This window comes from Panulirus ornatus, chromosome 13 (assembly GCF_036320965.1).
Source record: "Panulirus ornatus isolate Po-2019 chromosome 13, ASM3632096v1, whole genome shotgun sequence".
Taxonomy (NCBI): Eukaryota; Metazoa; Arthropoda; class Malacostraca; order Decapoda; family Palinuridae; genus Panulirus; species Panulirus ornatus.
In genome coordinates this window covers 58625230-58651709 of record NC_092236.1, presented here as the reverse complement: position 1 = coordinate 58651709, position 26480 = coordinate 58625230, and the positions used below count along the sequence as shown (strand labels likewise).

General features: G+C 42.5%; 1 protein-coding gene across 1 annotated transcript; it reads right to left on the bottom strand.

The window, feature by feature from the left end:
• Positions 1–3501: 3501 nt before the first annotated feature.
• On the bottom strand, positions 3502–24297 carry LOC139752937 (muscle-specific protein 300 kDa-like). The gene is made up of 8 exons (XM_071669018.1): positions 23903–24297; positions 10083–10430; positions 8641–8815; positions 7900–8156; positions 7195–7474; positions 5355–5614; positions 4717–4875; positions 3502–3995 (listed from the first exon to the last, which is right to left on the bottom strand). Exons 1-8 carry the CDS (start codon positions 24068–24070, stop codon positions 3822–3824), a joined length of 1821 nt encoding a protein of 606 aa, XP_071525119.1. The 5' UTR covers positions 24071–24297; the 3' UTR covers positions 3502–3821.
• Positions 24298–26480: the final 2183 nt, after the last annotated feature.

Below are 26480 nucleotides of genomic sequence, written 5' to 3'. Positions count from 1 at the left end.
CTCTATCGTTTTTGTTGTAATAAGCTACATCTACTGTGTATCCTATAGATATGCTCTTTACTAATTATCGAAGGGAACTCGTTTACTCTTTAAACCGTAAATCCTTTCTAACCTTCGTTCTTTTACGTTGTAAGTGTAAAAAAAGGATTCTCCGCCCCGAACAAGCGAGTCGGATGCATATTAAACATTTCAGTAAGGCTCCATTATGAACAGTAATGTCCATTACGTTCATGAAACAATGAACGCAAAGCTCTTAACATAACTTTGATAATGTAGGAATTCCAGCTTTATGCCTGGAAAAACCGGGTGTCTGAATTTCTATTGTTCCACTTTACGGCACACTCTTGCCCCGGAGCTTCTAACGGCTTGATTGTGGTCTTAGTTACGGTTCCTGGCAACAGATGTCGTTGACCCTGGTTTTGGTGGACTGTTGTTGACTAAGTGAAGGCAAGGAGATTCTTACCTCTCAGGCTCAGTCATCTGTTCTCGATGATGCGGGAAACTGCATATATATATATATATATATATATATATATATATATATATATATATATATATATATATATATATATTATATATATATATATATATATATATATATATATATATATATATATATATATATATAATATATGGATTGAACCAGGGCATGTGAAGCGTCTGGGGTAAACCATGGAAAGTTTTGTGGGGCCTGGATGTAGAAAGGGAGCTGTGGTTTCGGTGCATTATACCTGACAGCTAGAGGATGAGTGTGAACGAAAGTGGCCTTTGTTGTCTTTTCCTAGCGCTACCTCGCGCACACACCGGGGGAGGGGGATGCCATTTTCATGTGTGGCGGGGTGGCGGCGAGAAAGGATGAAGGCGGCATGTATGAACATTTAATGTGTATATATGTATACGTGAAATGTATAGGTATGTATATCTGCGTGTGTGGGCGTTTATATATATACATGTGTATGTGGGTGGGTTGGTCCATTCTTTCGTCTGTTTCCTTGCGCTGCCTCGGTAACGCGGGAGACAGCGACAAAGTATAATAGATAAAAAAATATATATACATATAATGTGGGGATAGGGGAGAAGGAATGCTTCCCACGTATTCCCTGGGTGTCGTAGAAGGTGACTAAAAGGGGTGGGAGTGGGCGAGGGGCTGGAGATCCTCTCCTCCTGTTTTACTTATCCAAAAGAAGGAACAGAGAAGGGTCGGCCATCTGTTCTAGGCGCTACCTCGCTAGCACGAGAAATGGCAAATGTGCATTACATCTTTCCCAATGATTCCAGTGGGTATACCATGAACCGGATATTCCATGATTATATATCTTCAAAATCTGGTGCAGGGTCGGCCATGTCAGTGAAGGATCATACGGATGCACCATCAGGCCACACTTCATGTACGTTGGTCGATGAACCTCGAAAACACTCACGTGACCCACGCCCACATTATACCTTTGCACGCACGCACGCACGCAAGGCTCGAACCCTGGGATTGAAAGCTTTTACTAGGTCCATAAACAAAAGGCAACAAGAAGAACATGAGGAGATCAGGTACCCCGTCTCTACGAAGAGGAATCGTTGAAGGCGAGGCTACACACACACACACACACACACACACACACACACACACACACACACCAACTACCAGACCTTTTGTTCCAGAAGATAATAGGTGAATAGCGAGTGAATAATGATCGGTTCTGATAGTATTTCAAAGTGGTTGAAAAAAAGAAAAAAAAAACGATTGCAAGAATTTTATAGTTTGCAGTTTTCAGTATCGCTTGACATTCGTCTGTAAAATACATACCAGGGAACACACACACACACACACACACTAAGCGACGTAGATGGGTTATAAGCACAAACATCCAAATATTCCTTTCTGGCCTTAAAAAGATCTTTATTAAAGTAGGAAATAAATCACATAATGTAGATCATCTACCAGGTAGAGGGGGAAGTTATTGACATGTGAATTTACTGGAATCATCTGAGATTTACCGGAAAGAGAAAACAAAGTAATTGAAAAGAGGATGCTGGATGTGACGGAAGGTAGAATAATTCTTGTGAAAAGGAACTTCGAAATGGATATATTCACTATGATTTCCCTTTTTTTTTTTTTTTGTCTATGACATCACGTACCTTAGTGTTAACAATAGTAGTTACAGCAGCGGCTACCAGTCATGTACCTTACCGTTAACAGAAGTCGAGATTTCAACGGATGCCATCAAATACCTTACCGTTTGCAGAAGTCGCGCACCTTGCCGTTAACAGGGGTCGTGACTTCGACGAGAACTTTACCGTTAACAGAAGTCCTAAACGTGAACAGACGTCAAAGAAGAATTTGTAGTTTGATTTATTTGCCTAACATTAAGAGCACTTGAAATACAGTAATAGATTTGCAGTGGTTTTGTTTTTGATGTATTTGTAATTGTATATTCGAATTTAGTGTGTCTGTCTGTCTGTCTCTTCTGTCATACCTGTCATCACTTTGTCAATGCTCTCAGGTTAATTTCTATCGAGAGATAGAGATAGATGAGAGAGAGAGAGAGAGAGAGAGAGAGAGAGAGAGAGAGAGAGAGAGAGAGAGAGAGAGAGAGAGAGAGAGAGAATCATAGTTGACAGTAGTTCCGTGAGGCCGTTTTCTGTCAACCACATCCCGTCTTGAGATCGCCTCCTCCACATGACTCAGATTCTCACACGTCTGAATCACATGGAACCTGAAAGGGTTTCCACATGAATCTATCACTCTCTGCTATAGTCATATAAAAATATATAGATATAGGAATACAAGGATTGAAAGAAGCCTCTTCATTTCGTATATTTATTGTATAATGTATTATCTTTAAGGGGGTTGAAAGGCATTTCATAAAACCTTTTTCTATGTTCAGGCGATGGATTCTCATAAGCGCTCAATATTGATACAATCCTCATGTCCGTAATGATCTTTCCATCCAGTTAGGAATACAACAGTAATTCATACACACAGACCCACTCTGTGACGGAAGGCCGAGAATCGTATGGACTTTGTCGTGAAGAAGGACCTTAAACAAACGCTGCTTGAAGGGCCATGTTGCTCTAGCGACGGTTCTTCGGAGAGCTGTTCTTAAAAAGTCTCTCGCTTCGTCGGTCTTTGAAGAATCGAAATGATAACTTCCTTTTTTTTTTTATTTATATATATGTATATATTGTGTGTGAACTTGCGAGAACGCGGTGGATCATTCAGAAGGATGTGGAGTAAAATATGAATTAAGAACATTCAGGGATGTGTATTGTCTTGGTAGTGCACAAGGCGAGTTTCATACACATACAACATCATGAGAAAAAAAAAAAATAATGATGGCGTTCATCCATCAGACCGTAGAACAGACAACAACATACACAGAACATTAACATGAAAAAAAAAAGAATCTTTGACTCATAGCCAAAGAAAAGCTTTGGGAATATTTGCGTATTTCTATAATACTTTCATTATTCTAATATTACACTTTGAGTGTGATTTATAATTCTTAATTCTTTTATTGATATATATATATATATATATATATATATATATATATATATATATATATATATATATATATATATATCATTATGAACTAATCACCAATATCATGCATTTCATGGAATTCATCGTGGTTACGAAGATACGATGACTGAATTGCTATCTGAAATATTAGGAATACCGACTTTCGTAATATGGAGACGTCGTATTTGAATACTAAACTTATAAGATTCAAGGAACATCGTCAGTTTTAGTGAAGAAGACGTTAGAAATCCAAGGAGTATCGTATTTTGTCTTTTTTTTTTCTTCTTTCCCTCTTGGTTTTCATTTACACAGTGCCAAGGAGTTCCTTCTTCTTGGCGAAGAGTTCCTTCATGCTACCGAAGACCTTCTCCAGCTCCTCGATGTTGGGGTTATCCTGTCCTGGAACGTCGGTCATCTTCACGCTCAGGTCCTCCGTTGTCTTCTTCAGGTCCTCCCAAGTGCTCACCAGGATCTGGACCTGTGAGGGGATGATGAAGGAAAGGGGGCGACGCATTAGTGTATGGATGAGGCTTGGAGGAAGAGATTGTGTTTGTGAGACTATGTGTTTACAGGATACAATGACCTTGTTATTTCATCCTTGCATGGAATATCGAAGACCTAACCCTTCTGTCCGTGTTTCCTGGATCTTATTTCTTATTGCTCTTTCCAGTGTAAGAAGGTATACAATGTCATTCTTTGAAGAGAGAAATTTTTGGGTCAATGCGTGTAGTATCTTCAGTATTGTCAGTTTCATTGCTCATAACTTTAAAGGGACATAAGAGTACAAGAGAAAGCTAGCTAATAGAAGACGTGATGATCCATGACAATTCTATCTGCTGGAGGACAGTAGTATTATCTTGGATGCATGCCTTTCCCTGCTACTGAGTGTAGAGCAACCTTGAAGCTGCAGAAGCCCCCTTGGATAAGGATTATGGGAGCCTTTCGCGGAAGTGTCGCTAGGGCTGTATGATAGGAATAATGATAGCAAGATATCAAAGTTGGCCAGTGTTGAGGCTTCCACTGGAAGATAACAGGAACATCTGACACTCCTATCTTGTATAGATGGAAACAGGATAGCGAAGATCTATATCTATACAGATGGTTTCCGAGACACTCGCTGAGGCGCGACAAAGGAACAGCTGAAAGGGATAGAGAAGGAGGAGGAGGAGGAGGTGGAGGAGGTGACTCTCTTAGCTCACCTTCTCGACGCGTTCGTTGGCAGTTTTCTTCACAGTTTCCCAGCGGTTATTGAGGGGTTCGACCTCGTTCTCCGTACTGCTGGCCTTCTCCATCAGGTCGCGGGCCTTGCCAGCCTCTTCGAGTTTGCCCTTCGCATCGGCGCAGTGGCTGTCGAACTCCTGCAGAAAAGAAGGGTTCATGGAGGGTAGTGCAGCCGGACGCCCAGAATTATCGTACACACACACACACACACACACACACACACACAAACGCACCAAAAAGAGGAAAAACTGGTAAATTTCATTTACTTTCTTTTGAGCTTCAAAGGTATCTAGAGCACTAATGACTGTGTTTCAAAAGGTACAAAATACATGGTCCCACAGAAGGAGAAGTCTTCAAAAACTTCTAACGATAATATTGAAAACTATTTGCCGAAACCTGTATCTTCAATCATTGCCATTTTTCCTTCATACATTTCATCCTTTGATTCTCCTGACCTTGCAAATACTCGCATGGAGCATAGACGTCCTCCAAGGGAGCAGTCTAAGCAGGACCTCATCCTTGAAGTGTTCTTACCTAACTAGATTCAACTATAGCAAAAGTTTCTTCGATGGTGACACTCCAAGTAGGACCTCCCTCATCCTTCAAGTATCCTCACCTTGCAAGACTCGAGGAGAGCAAGGGCTTCCTCCAAGTTGGTGGGTTTCGCAAGGGGTTCCTTGATCGTGGACTCGGCAGACTCCATCCATGGCTTGAACTCCTTCACACCGCACAGGTAATCTGCATAGAACCGCTGGTCCTGGGAGATGGATCCCGCCTCCTTATCCACCTCCTCACACACCTCCACGACGAAGTCCTTTGTGTCCTTCCAGCTCGACATGGTGTTCTTGGCCGTCTCGGACTTTTCCAAGTCCTCGTCTGTTGGAAACGATCAATTACTCCCACAGAACAACCTGACTGTGTGTGTGTGTGTGTGTGTGTGTGTGTGTGTCTAGCAGACATGGGTATATTTGTGACATCAACGGTGGGAATGAGGGAGTATCCCGAATGGAGGGAAGAGGGACTTACTGGTAGGGACATCCTCATTATGGATCCCGAAAAAGGAAGAGTTCTTTTTTGGCCATGAGTTGGCGTCTGGCTACCATGTCCTAGGCTACTGCTACATCACCGAAATATTATAGGAATATTTTGTGTACTCGTGTATATCTTCATTTATCACTCTATCTGTATATTGATCATCTGATTCATTTAGCTATATGTCTATATGATAATTCATCTCTCTATAGATATCTCTGTATCTATTGATCATCTGATATCTATGCATCTGTTTCACTTAATATTCAATTCAATATCAGTCAAATGACTGTCTTTTATTAATGTTATTGTTACAACACCACAGCATTATTTAGAACGCCGTAAATAAAAGAGCGGAACAATAAATCAAGAAAATTAGTTAATTTGTTATTGTGACATTTGAAAGAATAAATGAATCTGGAGATAGTGTTAATGTTCTGAAATCCGAAAGAAATAATAAAATAACGAAAATCAAAAGTATTCGTAATGGATATTAACAGTATGGTGTTTATATATATATATATATATATATATATATATATATATATATATATATATATATATATATATATATATATATATATATATATTCTTAAGAAATAATATCTGGACTGCAGCCAAGATTCATGAAGGCAGCATAAAAACAAAGATTGTCATAATAAAATAAACAGAAGGATCACCTCGCTGGGTGAGAAAGACGAAAAGAAATAACAGAATTTCTTCACACATTAAGCAAAATCAGACGCGCTGAGGCGTGTGTGTCGGCACCGTCACTTACTGTTGAACCTGTGCACTGTGAGCAACCCAGCCCCCCAGGGGTTCCTCCTGTGCACTGTGAGCAACCCTAGCCCCCCAGGGGTTCATCCTGTGCACTCGGGTGGTTTTCCTGTGTACTCGTTTTGCACAGTCATTTCGCACCATGGGTCATGGGAAGTTTTTGGTGAGGTCAGGTCACGTAGGGTTGGTGGAAGGGGTGGAGGAAAGCTGTCGATTTTTTTTTTGGGGGGGGTTGGAAAAAAAAATTAAGACATTAGATTAGGTTTGGTCATCATAATCCATGGGAATGTCTGGTGGAAAGCTGAGCTACAGATAACCAAATACTTTTATCTACTTTGATGACTTTTTTAAGTTTACTGTCATGTCATATCTGAGCGAGATAGGCCTCGAGTGGCTTCAGTGAAATACGTATTGAAGAGATCTATTCATATTGAAGGGATGAATGAATGAATGCAGATTAGAACTGACTAAAGGGGACAGATAAATGGGGTAAGATAAATAAATGATTTCGGCAACGCCTTGATCTGAATAAATGTTTTAATAACACCTCTGATCAAAACATCGCCTGTCATAATCTTGATCCTAAGTTCTTGCATTCGTAATTGTAACCTCGTCACCGTTCCAGCGTTAGCGTAAGTCTCCCTTACCTGTGAGGAGCGCCTTGAAGTCATTGTCTAGTGGTTCGACTTGAGGGAAGATGCCCTTAGACTGTTCCTGCAGGATGAGGATCTCCTTCACGCGGTCCTCAGGGCTCATCTCAGCGTCGGTGGTGATCTCCTTCAGCTTGGAGTTGGTGGGGGAGGCCCAGTCCTGGAGTTTCCTCTGGTGTTCCACGGCTTTGTTCAGGGCCTCGTTGTACTCTGTGAGCTTCGCTAGCTTCTCGTTGCACTTTTCGATGACGCCTCGCTTCTCCTCCACGTCTTTCACCTGCGCGATAGGGAAGAAGTGCTTCGTTGAACGACACTTTGATGTGGTTTATCTAAACTGACAAAGTTTACCGCACTAAAAGACAGTATGATAGCGTTATCTCCCTTATCTCAGTAGACTGGTAGGGTCTAAGGTAATGTATACTTTCAGAGATACGTCTCGTCTTTCACATTATGGTAAAAAAAGGCTAAAGAATATGTATAAAGATGTTGAAACACTTAGAGGTAGACAGAGAGACTAATAGATAGGTAGATGAGGAAATGAAGAAAAATAAACAAATGACACAGAGTTAGGTAGACAGATTGATCAACACTCAAGCTAACGGAGATTAGATAGACAAAAGGACGAACAGGTGATAGAAAGATGGATAGGTGACGGATAGATGAGAAAGATGGATAGGCGATAGATAGATGGAAGAATCTTACCTCTTTGTCCAAGAATTCCTTCTTGTCCTCACCGGCCAACACCATGATGGTAGTGTAACACTTCTTGATGTTGTCGAACATGTCGTCAGCCATCTTTTTCTGTTCCTCCCAAGTGGTCTTCTTCTGGGCCAGTTTGCGAGTGCCCATCACGGGGTCGTAGAACTTCCTGTAGCGCTTGAGTTCGCCCTCCAGCTTCTCCAGTGGGTCGTTAATGGCATTTCGGAGCTCGTCGTACTTTTCCCAGTCCTTGGCGGAGTCTGCAAGTCGAGGTTAGGTTTCTTAAGTTATTGCTTCGTAGGCCTCGTTTTCCTAGCTTTTTTTTTTTTTTTCTTACACTGTTATTTGAGAGCAATGTTATTTCCAATCACCGTTTCTCTCTGATAGGGGTGGGTGATTGGAGAGGATAATCATGAGAGTTGTAGAAAATGTGATACGTGAAGGGAGGAAGTAGGGAGGGCGAGGCGAGTGTTATCAACCCCCACTTGAGCACGACGGTACGACCGTTAAGCACGACGTTACGACCCTTAAGTACGACGGTGAGATCCCTAAGCAAACTTTAGGGTCTTTGGGTATGATGCCTAAAGGCCAGGCCAGCACGCCTTATGGTCGTGCTCAAGGTCGTAGTACTGTGTTCAGGGGACGTCCTGTCGTGTTCAGGGGACGTCCTGTCGTGCCTGGAGGTCGCACCGTCGTTCCCAGCGAGTGAAAGAGTCTTAAGGGGGGTGCTTATGTGGTACTCACTGCAGAGCATGACGTGTCGTTCCTTGGACTTCTCGTTGGCCTCCTTCCAAGTGTATTCCATTTTCTCGATCAGTTCTGTGAGGAAGGGCGCCTTGTTGGGGTTCTGAAGCAGCTTCTTGCCACGCTTCAGGAGTTCCTCGTAGATCTCCCTCTGGCTGTCTATGGTGGCGATAACCTGGAGGAATTAGAGAGAGCTAGAGACGGCTCGAGTTTAAAGGACTGTTGGGGAAGTGGGTGAGGAATAGGGTGAGGCTTTGGTCTGTGATGGTGGATTGGGCTTTGAAGAGTTCCTTTTGACGTGTGAGAAGCAGAGTAGTAGGAAAGCGGAGACACCATTATGGCATGTGGAGGCACAAGGGAAAGGAGGAACACACATGACCATGGGAGAGAAACATGACTTATGACCTGCTATGACTAGGGAAATTAAGTTAGGGAGAGGGTCATGACCTATGATGAACCAGGGGGTAAAAAGGGGTGAGGCGTAGCATTCGACGTGACTGAGTATAGAAGTAGGAGGGTTATATCCCGCTGTGACACTGATAGACTGAGGGAAAGGGATTGTGACTTCCTATCACCTGGAAGACGGGAGAATTATGAGTTACTTGGATCAGGTGATGGGGGAAGTCATGAGGTGTGAGACGGAGGGTACGACCTCGTACCACTGGGAGTAAGAGATGAGGGTCATGATTTTAGAAATGAGGGGAAAGAGTTGTGACTTATGTCTTCGGAAGGGTGAGAGGGAAGAGCTTTGACCTGCAATGACCTTGGCAGAGTGGGAGGGGAGGATTTAGGAAATATGTTATTTTTGGTGGAGTGGAGGGGGGAGAGGGTAGTCATTTAATTTGAGGGGTGGGGATGTTTATGACCAGTGTGTGTGTGTGTGTGTGTGTGTGTGAGAGAGAGAGAGGGGGGGGGGAGGGGGGGATGATGTGACCTGTAGAGAGACGGACGACTATGACCTAATTTGTGGACACCTATTGTACCTTTGACCTTTACCACCAGGTATGATGTACAAGGCAGTTTGTTAGAATGAAGGTCACGACGTTGATTAGCTGACATTGTTAACAATGTGTCTCCTTGTTTTGTAAATCCCTTCTGCTAAGCAGGTCTTAAAGATATTGATATGAGAAATGTGTGATAGACTTCAAGACAATGAATTATTTGTGAGAACGAGGATTACCATGAATGAATTTATGAAGATCTGTGAACTTCATGGCTGAGATGTGCATACAAGCTTCAAACTCTTTTCTCTATACTTTACTAAAGGACTCTTGACCCAGTGTATAGGATGGCAGGCAGGGCAAAGACAGTGACACAGGAGGCGTCGCCTCCAGTTTCACTTCGTCTATTCCCGACTTGGTCTGAGAGAGAGAGAGAGAGAGAGAGAGAGAGAGAGAGAGAGAGAGAGAGAGAGAGAGAGAGAGAGAGAGAGAATCGCTTACCTTATCTGCTTTCTCGATCTGTTCCTCAACCATGTTCATGTTGTGGGGGTGGATCTCCTTGACTGAGAGATGTCGCATCTCCTCGAGGGTCTTGAGGCAAGGGCTTATGTCGTCACCATAAGCGTAGCACCTGGCGTAGATCTCCACCTTCGCCTGCGTCTCCTGCGTCGGGGGCATGAGGGCGTTGTGTCGGTCGATCAGGGCCTGAAGCTTCTTCTTCTCGGCCGCTTTGAACTCCTTGTCCTTCGAACTGATGGTGGTTTCGTCGGAGACCCGCATGGCCACCTTCTCCAGCATCATGTCCAGCCACTCTTTCATCCCTTCCTTCTCCAAGTCACGACACAAGGACTGTCCAGGGAGAAGAGAGAGAGATGTGAGATAGAGAGATAAGGAGATACTATGGAATGTCAGTTACTTATAAAGGAGAGACGTTTACACAACCTCTAGAGTATCTTAATCTGTATTAAAAGCGTTGAATAGCCTTCGAAGCTCCAGTGCTTGGGTTATACGCCTAAATTCTATAATCCAATCCTACACTAATAACTTCCTCGTTTATCATATTGATCCTTAACAACTTGTCTGCCTTCTCGCTTCACTAGATTGTACAAATTCTTTATTGGAGAATAACAAATAACGCTCAGGTTAGTAAAAGAATTTCCAAAAATCTAAACGGAACATTAGAAAAATGTTCAAACATGAAGTTTCTACGAATGGAAGTTTTGCACAAACTTGTGTCTGGTTTGGTCAAAGAATATGCATTCCAGCTGGAATGCGAAGTTTTCTTTGTTGTTTATGTTCTATACTGAGGGAGAGACAGACATTAATTGACACATCGATATTCGGAATCAAACTCTTTTGTTAGAAACCTAGACGTATGTACATACATTCATGCACACGTTAGACATAGATAGGCATACAGACAGATACTAGGACATAGGTAGATACACAGACAGATAGACTTGGACATTGGCAGATAGGCATACAAGCAGACGGACAGACAGGGAAACAAGCTGTATAATCCTCAAACAATATCATTGTTAAAGACGCTCGCTCGTGTTGCAATGACCTGGTTACTACCTTGCAGCAGTGCAACAATCGTACATAAACAGTAAAATAGAACACAAGATATTATAAACCTGCTACACTGGACGGTAAAGAAGGTGCCTAAACTTAGGATTTCACCAAACCTTCAGAGCTGATTAGATAGACCAGAAAATATATGTTTTAGGAACACATGTTGACGCTCCTGATCAAGGCTGGACTTTGACGGTCGTTTTTTCCACACTTTGAGAGACGAGGAAGGAGGAGGAGGAAGAGGGGGAAGGAGGAGGAGGAAGAGGGGGAAGGAGGAGGAGGAAGAGGGGGAAGGAGGAGGAGGAAGAGGGGGAAGGAGGAGGAGGGAGAGGGGGAAGGAGGAGGAGGGAGGAGGAGGGGGGAGGAGGAGGAGGAAGAGGGGGAAAGAGGAGGAGGAGGTGACAAAAATCAAGGTTTAGTTTTTTTTCATGTTGAAGACACCTGGTGGGTCTTGATAGTTTTTTTTTCTTTGGTGCTGGTTATTGGTGTGCTGAGAGAGAGAGAGAGAGAGAGAGAGAGAGAGAGAGAGAGAGAGAGAGAGAGAGAGAGAGAGAGAGAGAGAGAGAATATCACACGAAAGAGCAAACGAGACGGAATCTACTCCAGCCAATGATGCAACTCCTTCAAACGTGTTGAGTGGTCGATAATTTTCATCCGACGATGAAGGATTTAGGGCGAAGTGAAAAATCACATTGACCAGTTGTCTGGTACAGTTCCTGTAACGTATTACAATATTCTCGTTGCTGATTGATCCTTGAGTGCGACTTTTCCGCCCTCGAGCACGACAGTACGATCCAATGAGCATTCCTGTTGTCCCAGGAAGTATGAGAGTATTGACCTTTAACTACGACCATACGACCCTCGGGTCGTACCTTTGTCGTACTCGAGAGTCGTACCGACCTGTTCAGTGGAGACTTTTTTCTCGTGAGAGATCTGGCATGGTATTTCTAACCTTTGTGTGTGTACAGACTGAAACCCTCCGAATACACCTTTCCTTCCCTACCACCAGCGATGATACACTTGATAAACACCACCTGTGCCAGTGTATACACGTCGCTCTACCAACCATCCAGAAAAATGATCTTTGACGATGTCCACGAACTACTGGCCAGACACGTCTCCCCTGTGGGGCCATTTTTGCCTGTCTACTCCCATCATCTGTCCCATCCATTACTCCCACAAGCACCCGCCATCTCTTCCTCCCATCATCTGCCCCATCCTGAGCTTCCCACAACAGTGCTCCCATCACCTACTTCTCCCACATCCTTTTCCCCACAGTATTCCCATCATATGTCTCTCCCATACCACCTCCAATGGTACTGCCACCATCTTGCCCTTTCATTCCTCCCATAAAGTGAAAAAAAAGGAAAATGCCGTCAGCCACGTCTTCCATCACGACGCGACCGTCACATCCTCCACTGCAAGACTACTCTCGATCCATCCGTTGACAGACTTTCTACTCTCGAGAGGAGAGACTTTTTCCCTTCTCCTCCTTGAATGTAGATTTTGAGGAAATAGGTTAAGATGTGATGGTAATCCCATTTCCTCTCCCCGTTTTCGTTTTAGGGGGGACTGGAAGATGAGGGAGAAGATAGAGAGGTTCTGATGTCATTCCAGACTTCGTACGTAAACTCAAGCAGTTACTTTAGAGATGAAATGGATAGACTTTCCATGAATGTATTTCTTTAGCTTCCCTTAATTCCAGAAAAAAAAAAAAACAAGTCGACTTCACAGAAAAAACGCCACATTTTTATTTGTCATCATGAGCTTAGGTGAAAAACTGAGGGAACCTGACCCAAACTTTGGGGAAATATTTTTCTTCCCTTACAACACCACAACTTCTTCGCGAAAAAGAATTGCAGTAAAGAGCGTCTTGTGGTCGATGAAGGCCTTTTCTGAAGGACTTGCATTACATATTCATTGGCAAGTTAAAGGAGACAGAAGAAAAGGAGATACCGCTGTATAAAGTCTTTTGAGCACTCGAGATGTGTTACATCTCATTCTCTTTCGTATATCATGATTCTCTCGTAGCCTTTATTGATCACACGCTCGTACACAAACTTGGCAAATTTACATTTTGTCTCTGAGTTACGTTTTGTAAAGTTGTGATGAAGTCAGAGGGTTGTGGCCATTTCTGGTCTGTGATCTCCTCAGATCTTGACTCGAATTTTTTTTTAATTAAAAACCGTGTGTGTGTGTAATCAAATGTGTACTTATGATATGTTTCTATGCGTATTCATACATTTGCTTCTGTATGAATATGCTATTTATTTAAGTATGGGCATGTGTATGTGAGTACAGATTTCTACATTTTCTCTGTATATGGATACTTGTGTAACTCCCTTGTACAGACAGAGGAGGAAATTCAACACTCCTAGGATTCCATCTTTTTCAACTTGCTTTACTCTCATACAACGTTTTCTTTACGCTGTCTAAATTGTTTCGCAACTGTGTTTAATTCATCCACTGCTCTAATACTATGAAAATGCTTCTTTCTTTAATATCAATTGTTTTGCTTAATCTGATATGCAAGTCTTTGGTTGCTCCATCTTTGCATAATTTTTTTTGCGAAGAACTGTTCAAAGTCTTGCGTCTTGAAGCTGGTTCACAAATTCAGTGGTCGAATCCAAGTCACCTGTCACTCTTCTCTCTTTCATAGTGGGCAAATTTCAGGCTTATAACTTTTCCTTGTGGCTCGGCTATCTTGATTGTTTGATATCATCTTTCTTGTCTTCCTCTGGACCTTTTCTATCATATCTTTGTACTTCTCTAAGTGTGGTGATCAAATTTGAGAAGTGTATTATGTTTATGGCATCGAGTAAGATGTGAACAGCTTTACCGAAAGTCTCCAGAGCTATATACCTGACGTGGTTCTAATATTCACTGATACAGAGGTCATGTCTCCACTGTGCTCCTCGGGTGTGATACTGGAGACAAGTCGAAGACAACGTCAACTACCAAGTCCCTCTCGAAGACAGATTCCTGTAGCTTATTTCATGCAAGGTGATATTTATAATGAGATCGACTTCACTCTGACCGATCCTCATCTTGTATTTCCCTAGACCAATTTGAGTCTATTCAGTTTCTAATCTAAAAAAAAAGTCCTCCATTTTGCCATTTGATTATATTTCACAGTACCTTATGAACCACGCTCCTCAGAGAGACTAACTCCTCAGTTCAACACGTACTTCAAACTTTATCAAAAATTGGTATAATGTTTGCCATTATTCAGTTCACAGTTTTCCCCAGCGTCATAGTGCACGTTTCAAGTAGTTTAAGTGTACACACATCTTCAGGACGTATGTATGTATGTACACGAATGATTACTATTTGTATTTAACAGGGAGAGTTTTTACATACGTGTTGTCCCGTCTCTTAACCTTGTATATTTATATACCATATCTTTACTCGTGTATGAATTCAAGCACACACACACACACACACACACACACACACACACACACACACACGTTTGTATGCATTATGAATGTCCGAACAACGGGAGGAAATGTAAAAACTACATCAATACAAGACTACAGGCGTACACTACATGTATACATGTACCTCAGAACATACACAGGTGCGTGTCAACGCGACGAACCGCAATAGCCCTGATCGTACAAATATGTTTTGGCTAATAGCAGTCATTAGGCTTTTTATAATGAGCCCTCTGTATCATTCTTGTAATTACCACTCATTAGCGACTCAGTCCATCCTTCACAACTACACTCCGGGTGAGGGAGTGAGGTGATGACCTCCTGGGCAGAGCTGGCTGACCCCTCCTTAATGAGTCTAGGTCATTAGAGGTCACGAAAACGTTGACTGCAGATTCAGGAAGTGGAGTAAACAAATTAAGAAAATTAGGAAGTGATGAGATTGATGGGTTAAGAGGTAAAGGGAAAAAGAAACATTTCATAAGACCTTCTGTGATAAAGATGGGTTGGATGAATGGGAATATAAAGAATAAGATAAGTAAGAATGGAAGAAGACCAGATAACGAGAGAACTAGATGTTTAACAAAGGACGATGAAGGTGAGGCTAGAGGAAAAACGACGAGGCGACGGGAAAATAGAAGAAAATGATAAACGACGGAACCAAAGAAGGAAAGAAAAATGCTTCATTCGATTCTTGTTCAAAGTCGATCCCTCGTAGACCCCCGTATCAGCAGCAGCAACAACGTATCTACAACGAGTATCACTGACGTAACTTCAACTCGAATGGCGAGAAATGAAAGAAAAGAAAAAAAAAATACTGACAGCGGAAGAAAAACCGAAGCCACAGCTGGTATGCGTCAGGCTGCCAACAGTTCAAGTCCACAGAACATGATGAACAGCATGAACAACATCTTCTGTACGGTTAACGGCAGATCAGAGATGGCTCGACCAAGAAGGACATTCGACATTCTTTCCCTCGCGTCTATCACTGAATCACTGCTCACTGGTAGTTAACTCGGACTCGACTGTCGTAATGATAGCTGGTTCTCTCTCGCTCTGTATCCATCTATCTATTCATTCACATCTCTACCATCTATCGATTCATCTATATCTCGATCGATCTATCTATAAATCATTCTCTCTCTTTCTCTCTGTGTCTATCTTTCTTCATCTGTCTGTCTATCTATAATGTAATGATGTATATATAGGATAACTAACACGGGTATCTCTTATCTGATAAGAGCTTCAGCAGTGATGATGGGCTGGCCTGAGATAACCTAGTCACAGGAAAGCGCCGATCATATCTCTTATCAAGTGGTTCGTAATATCACGAAATCACGAAGGTGAGATATGGAATGGGAGCGAGAGATTCTCAAACTCCGTCATGGATGACAGTGGAAGTCCACATCCACTGTGTGGACGGGGTAGTTGCGTAGGTCGTGACGGCACTGACGCATAAGTTGCGTAGATAAATATACTGGACATTCAAGGATTGCAAATCTATTCTGTCCTCTTTGCCCTCAATAGTCAGGTAGCGCCGTGATACTACGTGGTAAACACTCCCACGACCTATGAACTCGGTGACGCACTGGGTAAAATGGGAGGCGATCTCTCTCCACTGGCTGCAGGTAAAACAGCCTGGAATTGGTGGCTTATTTTCGACAGTCACAGTCCAATTCGGTAGTTAATTTGAATGATGTAGCTTTAATGACCCTTCCATCTTGAGAATAATTAATTCTATTCTATGGAAAACCTCGGATAATGACTACGAAGACGGGCCATTAAACTGTAAATCCGTGGAACAAAAAATAGATGCCACATTTTTTTTCTTCTGTGGGTTTTGAGTTTCGTATCAAACTGCCAAGAGTGTCTGAAGGCATTCACAGGGTCGGCATGTAAGGATCTGATCCCCCGTCGGCATCCCTCGAGACCTGGCGAGACAACACGAGACATTCCGGCCCCCGGGCGAGATCGGGATATTTGGTGCGCTACTGTGTTGTCTCCATCGGTGCGCCAGGCACCAACTATTTTAGGCCAGCGAGGGGATTCGGGTTTCCTTTGGCTAAGAGCGTCGTGGACGGTGGAGGAGGAGGAAGAGGAGGAGGAAGAGGAAGGGTAGGAGGAAACAAGCGGTGGTAGGGCACAGCCCTGGTGGGTCATTGGATTTATAGATTCTCGTGTGAATTGTGGGCATGAATAAAGATCCTCGTTTGACTTATAGATTCTCATTTGCATATCGATGCAAATATAAATTCGAGCTCTGTTACGTGTATAGACGCGGATAACAATGGATACAACTAAATATTATAGTTTTAGGTCCAGTCTTTCCTGTTTCATTAATCAAGTACAAGGGAACAGACGACTTATTCCTGAATCACCATTGTAGTATGTTTTACGATGATTCATGAATATCTAGCCAAGGTGTGTGATTCGCTAAGGCATTGTGGGAGTATGTGCGCGCGCGTAGCGAGGGTCTGCGGTGCTGGAGAGTTGCCCATGATGATAGCATCAACAGAAGAAAAAAAAAAAAAATTAAAACGATCAATTCAGGTTTATTGCAAAGTATGTGCACTAGTCTGATGGATCTCTATGCAACAGTGTTATTGACCTTTGCAAATGAGTAGATTCCCTTAAACTTGATCTTCCAAAGATCGAGAGCAATTCTAGATCACAAAATGAGCTGCTAATTCTAAAGTAAGGAAGGTTTGCTTTCATCTTTAGTGCACCGGAATGAGAGCAGTCACTCCCAGTGTCTATCAGATACCTGCCAACTCTGCGAACTACCAAACAGCTGTAATGTCCAATATGGAAAATGGGGCTCTGAGGGCTATAGCCACAAGAAAACAGACCTTAGGAGACTGAATTATAAAGCCGTGTTTTACCCTGCGTACTACTGGGAAGATCGTTCTTGTTGATGTTATGCGATGAGTATAATGCTATACCATAACACAGGGATCATAACGGAATCTTTAATGAGCCTAATTGACAACCCTATTGTCATAGTCATTAAGGGTGTTCTTTATGGTTCTGTGTGATTGCTATTTGTGTGTTACCGGGAGAGAGGTTTTACTGTGTTGCCTCATCTGTCTTGTACTTGTGTACCAAGTCTTTACTCCTGTGTGTACATGTATACATCAGCCTAGGTCAGGTACCCATTCATCGACCACCTCAGATAGGAGGACGAACACCAGGCTTGGATGTAGGCACAAGACTCAAACCCAGGTATAAATTTGCATTTCACTATTTGGAAATTTCAGTCTTGGAGACTTCTCCTTTGACCATGGTCTATCATACATCTTAAAATTTATGGAAGCCGTCTTCATTGACTGAGTCTTCAATCATTTTATTCCATTCATAGAAGTACTTCCTCGCATCTATTATAATACCTTTCTTGTCCAGTTTTACGTTATGTCCCTTAGTTGACCTATCCCTGCACCTCTCGTAGAACTGTTCACTGTCCACGTTATCAATCTGTTGTAGAAACTAAAAAGGTTGTGTGATCAGGTCACTCGACACGCTTCTCTCTCCCAAGTTGGGCAGATTCATAGCCTGTGTGTGTGTGTGTGTGTGTGTGTGTGTGTGTGTGTGTGTGCGCGCTTTATTCATCTCCTGCCGTGACTAATGTCCTTGTCATGTTGACAAAAGATGGCATAAGACATTATCTGTGTGTCCTTCTTGCAACAACCATCAAGGAGCGTTCAACACACTGGTCTTTTCGAGTTTCACGAGCTAGCCATCACCTGGACCCCATCCAACAGTACGTGACTGAAGGTACTGCACCGTCTCCCCCACCACCGTCACTTCATGCCATCTGAGATCCCTCGTCCCAAGGTTGCATTTCGACACCACAGCCGCTCAAGAGTCCATCCGTGCTCGTACAAACTACCCCAGGAACCACCCCAGTTCATCTATTGGTCATTCTCGTTAGCAATCAGACTGGCGACCCACTGTAAGAACTGCTTAACACCCACTTCGAAAAGCCCCACTGTTACTATTGTATATATCTCTATTTTCCAGCGTCTGTCTGTTTATCGATTTAATGTTTTGGTTATTCTCATTATGGCTATCATCTATCACTACATATACAAACTGAATAAGATTTTCATTTTTCGTCTCTCTCTCTCTCTCTCTCTCTCTCTCTCTCTCTCTCTCTCTCTCTCTCTCTCTGTCTTGTCTTGGTCGCTCTCTCCTTTGGAATAAATTCCTCGACGAGATTGCACACACTTTTCATCCGCTGGTGTAACCTCAAGCAGGGCTGAGTACGCAAAGAACTCACTCTCTCTCTCTCTCTCTCTCTCTCTCTCTCTCTCTCTCTCTCTCTTTATATATTCATTGTAGTGTCACATTAAGTAAAATGAATACGCAAAACCCCCATTGAAGGAGATCTGACGAAAGAGATATGATTAATCTTGTATAGTCTACTTCAAAACGCTTCGTCCCTGACTAGAAATTGAAAGCAAAAGAAAGTTGCCAACATTGCGCAGGGCAGACACACACACACACACACACACACACACACACACACACACACACCACACACACACACACACACACACACACACACACACACATTAATCTCCCTCGAGGACAGAGTTGGCCTTGGACGCCATCACACTATCTTGCTCCCAAGAGGATTATCAGGGACGTATTATGCCTCATCTGAACCCCATATGACAGGTCATGTCACTGGACCTGATGTGGTTATCCTCCTAACGTTAATCGTCTACTTTCGTATTAAGATTTCAGCTTGGTCGGCTGAAGTTCGTCCCACGATTTGGACTGAAATATGCAGAGGTGCCACATATAATCCTTTACTCCTGTAGGGCCGTGTATCTATCTATCTATATAAAGTTCTAGAATATCGGCTGAAAACAACAATCTTTGGAGTCTTAGGAGTTGAAAAGGGACGATGTTTACACCAATACAAAAGAGGTTGATATACAATCTAATGATCATTGATGACGTACACAATGGTTGGGATGCTGATGTTCTTACAGCGGTCTGTATGAACTCTGATGTGCCAGATGCGGTTGCAGTACGAACTGCAACATGGGGACGAAGGATCTCTGGCAGCATGATGTGACGGTGGCGAGAATGGTAGTGTAGTAGCCCCTTCCCAAACTGTCGGATGAGGTGCAATTAATGGTTAGAAAATGTGGGGAGGGCTTGTCTTTTAAGAACTTAATTGGTCGTATAAGAGAAAACGAGGATAATTTTGCATGCCTTTTCTTAAGCCTTTTCTAATAGCCTCTTTTGAGCGGTGGATAAGAAGGAAGACCAGACTGGGAAAGAATAGGTATGTTCAAAACACATGGAAGATGTGGTTATTCTCGTGTTCAGGGTCAGGGAGCGTCTTGAACCAGCTTAGAATGTAGAGGCGACAGCTGAGCACTTAATAACGATGCTGATGTGTTCCTTTCAGCTTAATTTGTTGTCCCTGGTGACACCGAGAAGCTTGGTGGACTAACAGCTCGTAAAGGGGCGGATGCTGTGTGTTAAGTCGACAGGGCGTGGCAAGGACGGGTATGGAAATGAGGCTATGAGCAACTTTTTGTGTCCATGTCTGGAAAATGGTGTCTGTCATTCCTTCAGTCCTGTAGGCTCTCTTTAGGGTGTACTGAAAGGGTGTTGAGTAGCCGGGATAGAGCTGTTGTGACGTATTTCCAGGTTACAATCCTATGGAGCATTATTCATGGAGAGGAGTGAGCGAGGGACTTGATAATGGGATGCGCCCCTTAAAAACGCGAGCAAGTCTGATGACGCTCAGCGAGGAAGCCTGGAAGCCATGGAGGGAACGAGACTCTTCTTCCAGGATTCTGTTCGTGGTTCTGTTGCGGTTAATTAGGTTAAAAAGCTTCGGTGAAGTCGACGAACATGAGAGCCACAGAGATCTTTCACGTCCTTAGCCTGAGGCTGAGGTAGTAATTCTCATACAAATGCTGGAAGGGAAGGGAAGACACGATGGAATACTGAAGACTATAAGCAGGAGCATGGTACTGTTGTGCAGAGGAACATGGACTGGGTCATCAAATAAGGGAAGGTTACGTAACATTCCATGTTCCTCTTGCCAACTTCTCTCTGATGATTAACTTGATTTGAAACTCGGTCGAAAGCATAGATCTTTTTATTCTTACTTTTTCGCAGTTTTCTCTTTATTCATAATTGCCCCCAACGAATGTCTTGGAAAGACTCCTGGTATTACCCACGATATATATATATATATATATATATATATATATATATATATATATATATATATATATATATATATATATATATATATATATATATATTCCCTCAAAGGCCCAGTTCTCTGTTCTTAACGCTACCTCGCTAACGCGGGAAATGCGAATAGTTTGAAAGAAAGTATATATATATATATATATATATATATATATATATATATATATATATATACATTTTTTTGACTGACTTTCCTCTCTGAGATACGGCAGCACGAGACTTCCTTCCTCAGGAACTATAGATATATAGGCCTCGCGCACCCTTAACTAAATTCCCATTCCAGAAAATTTCATCCAAATCCACAACTTCATGAAATAGGGTTTCAGAGCCAAAGAAACTGATAGATGATTGTGTGGTTCAATTTTGACCAGTGTATTCAAGGGCTCAAATGTAATTAATACAGTACATAGCTTCCAAGATGAGTCTGCCGTGTGTGTATATAGTAAGGGAAAGGATTTGTTTTACGAAGAAACATATGACGAGGAAGTGTTATGTTGTGTGTGTGTGATGGATGGAGGGATTGTATGTTTCTGGACTGAAAGCCAGCCAACCAGCCCACCGTGTGGGTGAAGCAGAAAGAAAATGACGGGTGCTTTGATCAAAGGAGAGACATTTGACAGCCGCTGAAGTGCTTGCTAGACGTACACTCGTCACTAACCCTGGCGATAACCAGGAGGGTAATACTAGTAATGTACTTCCCTGGTCGGTGAGAGAGAGAGAGAGAGAGAGAGAGAGAGAGAGAGAGAGAGAGAGAGAGGAGAGAGAGAGGAGAGAGAGAGAGAGAGAGAGAGAGTACACCCTCAAATGTCAGAGAGGGAATTTTCCAAATGTCGAGCGCCATGAGTAAGTTGGTAGGTAGTTGGGAAGGTAAGTAGGTTGGTAGGTAAGGAGAGGAGAAAGTTAGTAGGTTATCAGGGAGTCAGGTGGGTTGACAGGTAGGTAGGCAGGAAGGCAGGCAGTAAGCAGGTGCAGCAGAGCAGATGAAAATAACAATAGCTAGTCTTGGAGCCGTATCTCGTCCTGGGTCTATTAATACACTCCCACATCCCGCTAGTCGTTTCCCATCTCAGGTCAGCGTCCAAGATTCTGGCTCTTCAAATTACAAGCGGATGAAAATAGACCATCTACCTTCTCGCCATCATCGGGCCTCTTCGTTAGCAGCTGATTAAACGAAAATTTCTCAAACCTGTGCCACTTTCGTCTTCGTCTGACATCTCTCGAGGGTTTAGGCTTTAATTCGTTCATCATCAGACATACGTAAGGGTTTATTCTAGGGGGGGGAGGGACTTGGTTTTATGATTCCTTTCCAAATATTCTCATCCTAATTGATAATTTTCTTTCGAAGTCTTTCGAGTGAAGTTGATTTAGATCTTTGGGGTTATGGCTTTTAAAAGTCGCCATCGTAGCCTTAAATACGATCGAGACGATACAAATCTTTTAACATCTTAAAAAAGTTGATCTTGTCCGTTTCACGCTCCTCAAGATCCCAGGAGAGGCATGGTTGCAGTGAAGATTAAGAAGGGAAGGAATGGCATGGGTCTCTTTGAGAGAGAGGGAGAGAGATCGATGTAAGCAGAGAGAAAGAAATACAAGAAAATAGAGAACATGTGATAAATATCTATATAACTGATGCAAGACGAAGAATCCATACCAAATGTCAACAGATGGAGACGGAATCCTCCAATTAAAAGGAAAAAAAAAAAAGACTGACGAACACAAAACAGAATTTCACAGCTGTAGCAGTGACAGAAGCGTGACAGTTTCGGGTGATCTCGACACTTGACAGACACACCCCACCATCGACCGGTGACAGATGTTTAACACTGAGTGACTCTACTAAACAAGATGGGTGACATGTTGTGGTTTACGATGAAACGTGCGCTACTAAAAAATCGTAAGGTTATTGTGGAAGAATTCCGATGGAATGTTGAAGAAAAAAAGCGAAAGAAGAAAATGTCTTTTTAATAATTCACTGAATCGTGAGGTTCGCGTGTATGAGGAGATGTTATAAGTACAGAGGCTGTTTTATAACTCATTATTTCTTGAAGATAAACTGGTTGGCATTTAGATGATATGCTTAACACATTCAGATCTGGTTTCAGAGACTGAATTCTGCTTCGGTATTTATGGCTGTTTCTATGCGAATTGGTGTGTAGAAATTTGTTATGTATCGGACAGAGAACGTATCCACATGTAGGAATGTGTGTGTGTGTGTGTGTGTGTGCGTGTGCGTGCGTGTGTGTGGGGAGGGTTGTATTACCTTTATATACATGGTGTTAGTTTTTGCTTGCAGCAAGCGTGACTGACGGTAAATGTAGATGATTATAAATGTTCCCGTGTCTTTCCCATCCTGAAGTAAATTTCTCCCACTTGATGTGTTCATGAATGGGGAAGATTGGTAGCGAGATATTTTGACAGGAGCGTATTGACAGGTGTGAGCTGTCATCTGACGAGACGTCAACGTGCTGTCCACTGGTGGGAATGATCGTGTTTTTAGACGGTGAAGTAGACAGTAATATCTCACTGTTCCATGAGATCCACTTGTTGCATACCTTTTCGAGTCGTACAAGGCAGATGACCTCACAAATACCTCTGTATTGTTCTTTTCTACGTTGATAATGACTTCATTTCTCTTTTTTTTCTAATTCATTCCTGAATATTTGCATCACTTGTATTTTCTACACGTTCCGGAAACACACACAAACTTCACACCAGATTCCACAGTCTTCGTCGGTAGTAGGTCCATAAGGAGGCGAAATGATCATTAAAATCCATTACGTGGGCGAAACATTCAGACTTCTGTAAGGAACATGTATATATATTTTTTTGTGACTTCAGAAGGCACCACCTTCCCCCTCCCACTTTACGAGGGGGAGACGTTCATATAGGTGAGGGAGTCGGGTGTCAGAAGATGCGGTGAATCCATCGTTTTAAAGTATCCAGTCTTGATCATCCTGGAAGAAAAGGGGGGATCTGCAGCGGATGATGGAGGACAACAGACACCTCAATCATCCTATGGGGGAAAAAGATATGAGAGGGAGGGAGGGAGGGAAGGAAGGGGATACTCACAGAGAGACTGTCTTGGATGTTCTTGAATTCCTTGTATGTGTACTGGACGTTGGGCGCCATCACCTTTGACACGATCCCCTCCAGGTTGTCCATCCATTCTTGGTACTTCTGAAGGCGGAAATCATACACATCCTTCACGAAGCCGTAGTTCTCCTGCCAGAACGTCATCCCGACTGAAGATTAATGCACACAATCGACAGTTAAATTCCGTCAGCTCAGGAGCGAGTCGGCTGGATGGGAACGAAAGGTCGGAGAGCAGGAGAAGCGCGCTGGGTGACGACGTCCGCGTGCCTAGATGGTAGCGGGACCACAGACCACAGCTTGTTCCCGGAGTCGTAAGGCAGACTGAGGCCGCTTCGTGAACAACCCCTGCTCTCCCGCGGGTAAAATTAGAACTCCTGTCGTACAAGTTAGGACAAAGAATGCAAGACAAAACCGTCTTTGTGCCCCAAATTTCAGGGGGGGTTTGTATCTCTCTCTCCCTCTCTCACACACCACACCCCCCCAATCCCCCCCCACCGGACAGCAAGGACCTCAGGCGGCCAATAGGGAGAAGTGCAGAAGAGCCGAGTGGGTGAGGGACCCAAATTGACGCTGCTCTACTGCCCTGCGCCACCTCGAAGTCGCCCCAGCTCCTGTTACCTCAGGAACCATCTCGGTTATGAATGAGCGCGTGTGTAACTCCGTGCGCTGAGGCAACCTCCGCCTTCTGCCCGAGTTCGATGTTCTCCTCGAAGTAGACAGAACGGATTGAACTTTCGACCGCCGCCCCACCACCAAAAAAGAGAGGTGGACCTTATAGTTGGTCATCGATAATGGAAACTAGACCAAATAGCTTGTGGTGTGTGGAAATAGAACCATCGTATGAACGTGACAAATGCGAGGTTTCCCATGACGATCTGGGCGATCAATAATGATGAATAAGATGGATCAAGAGATAAGAAGGTGTAAAGAACACGTACCGATGAGTGTTTGCGTGTGGATTATGATGGAGACTTTCTAAAGCAGTTGTGTGTATGGGTCTTTCATATATATATATATATATATATATATATATATATATATATATATATATATACATACATAATATAATGTGTGTGTGTAGCTGAGATTTTGTGCGTGTGTTTCTTTAAAGTACGTCTACAAGAGTAAAAGAAGATGGGCAAAAAATGGCAAGGGAATAAAGAAAGGGAAAGATGCACTAAACAGGAATACCATCCGGGATTCACTGCAACATTTGGCCGCAAGAACTGTACCTGAGTCTCGGGCTATCGTATTAGGCCAACACTGGGACGTGGAAAACACACACACACACACACACACACACACACACCGAGGCAGACACACACACTCAGACAGACAGGCACGTACACTGTGATGAAAGGAGCAATAACATCAAGTGAATTCCTATTCATCCACTGGGAAATAAAACTCTTAAGTTCCCAAGTGATCATTACACGAAAGTGCACTTGGGAACTTACCGTGTTTCACTTCCCCGTGGATGAAAAGGAATATATATATATATATATATATATATATATATATATATATATATATATATATATATATATATATATATATATAATTTATTTTCTATGCAAGTCTTCTTCACTGACATGTTATTTTTGTCACAATAATAATAAATCTCCTTTGATTGCAGTCGACTTCGGTATGAAAAAGATCAAACAAATATGAAATAAAACTGAAGGTTCGAATGATGAAAAATGGAAATGGGTTAAAAAGTGGAAGTAAAATCTATGAAATATCATAATGAAAAGAAAATGGTGATAAAAAATGATGAAATGAATGATCTAGGTAACAATAACAATGATAAAAATGATATTCAAAATGCGACACTGGCTTTCCTTTGTTCATTGTTGTTCGTGTTTGTCCGGAAGTCGATGTTTTGACTCATCGAGGCATTAAGACACCAGCAGCAGCTGGCAAGTGTCACTTATGTCACTGTGTGTGTGTGTGTGTGTCAGACGACCACTCACAGGCTCGCTCTCCCTCTACCAACCACCTGTGTGGATTACACAGAGAGAGAGAGAGAGAGAGAGAGAGAGAGAGAGAGAGAGAGAGAGAGAGATGAACACCGTCATACGAACAATATTCTTATTTCAAACAACATCGTGTTTTCCGACAAAAAATCGAAAAACCTAAAAATTCTAAATTTCATTGGAAATAAAAATTTAGAAATAAAAAATTCTAGAATCATTATGAAATGAAATCTCGAGTCCCATCGCTTTTCCCTTGTTCCTCCCACCACAAATAAGGTTAATCAGACACCATATCTAACGTGTCAAGAGCTACTGAATTCCCAGCTCTGATGGTGTACACATTCCGGTGTTCACACACGCACACATTTGACACTAAATTTCATAGCAATGATTATCAATATAATTTTTGTCATTGCAACTAGTGTTATCATTAAGATTTAATATAATCTATATCATTACATTTTCATGTTTTATTATATCATCGTTATTTCTAGACTACTACTACTGGTTATCATCATCATCATATTCTTTAAACTTTGAATAATATCAATAGTCTTAACCCACGTTAAGCTATGAGA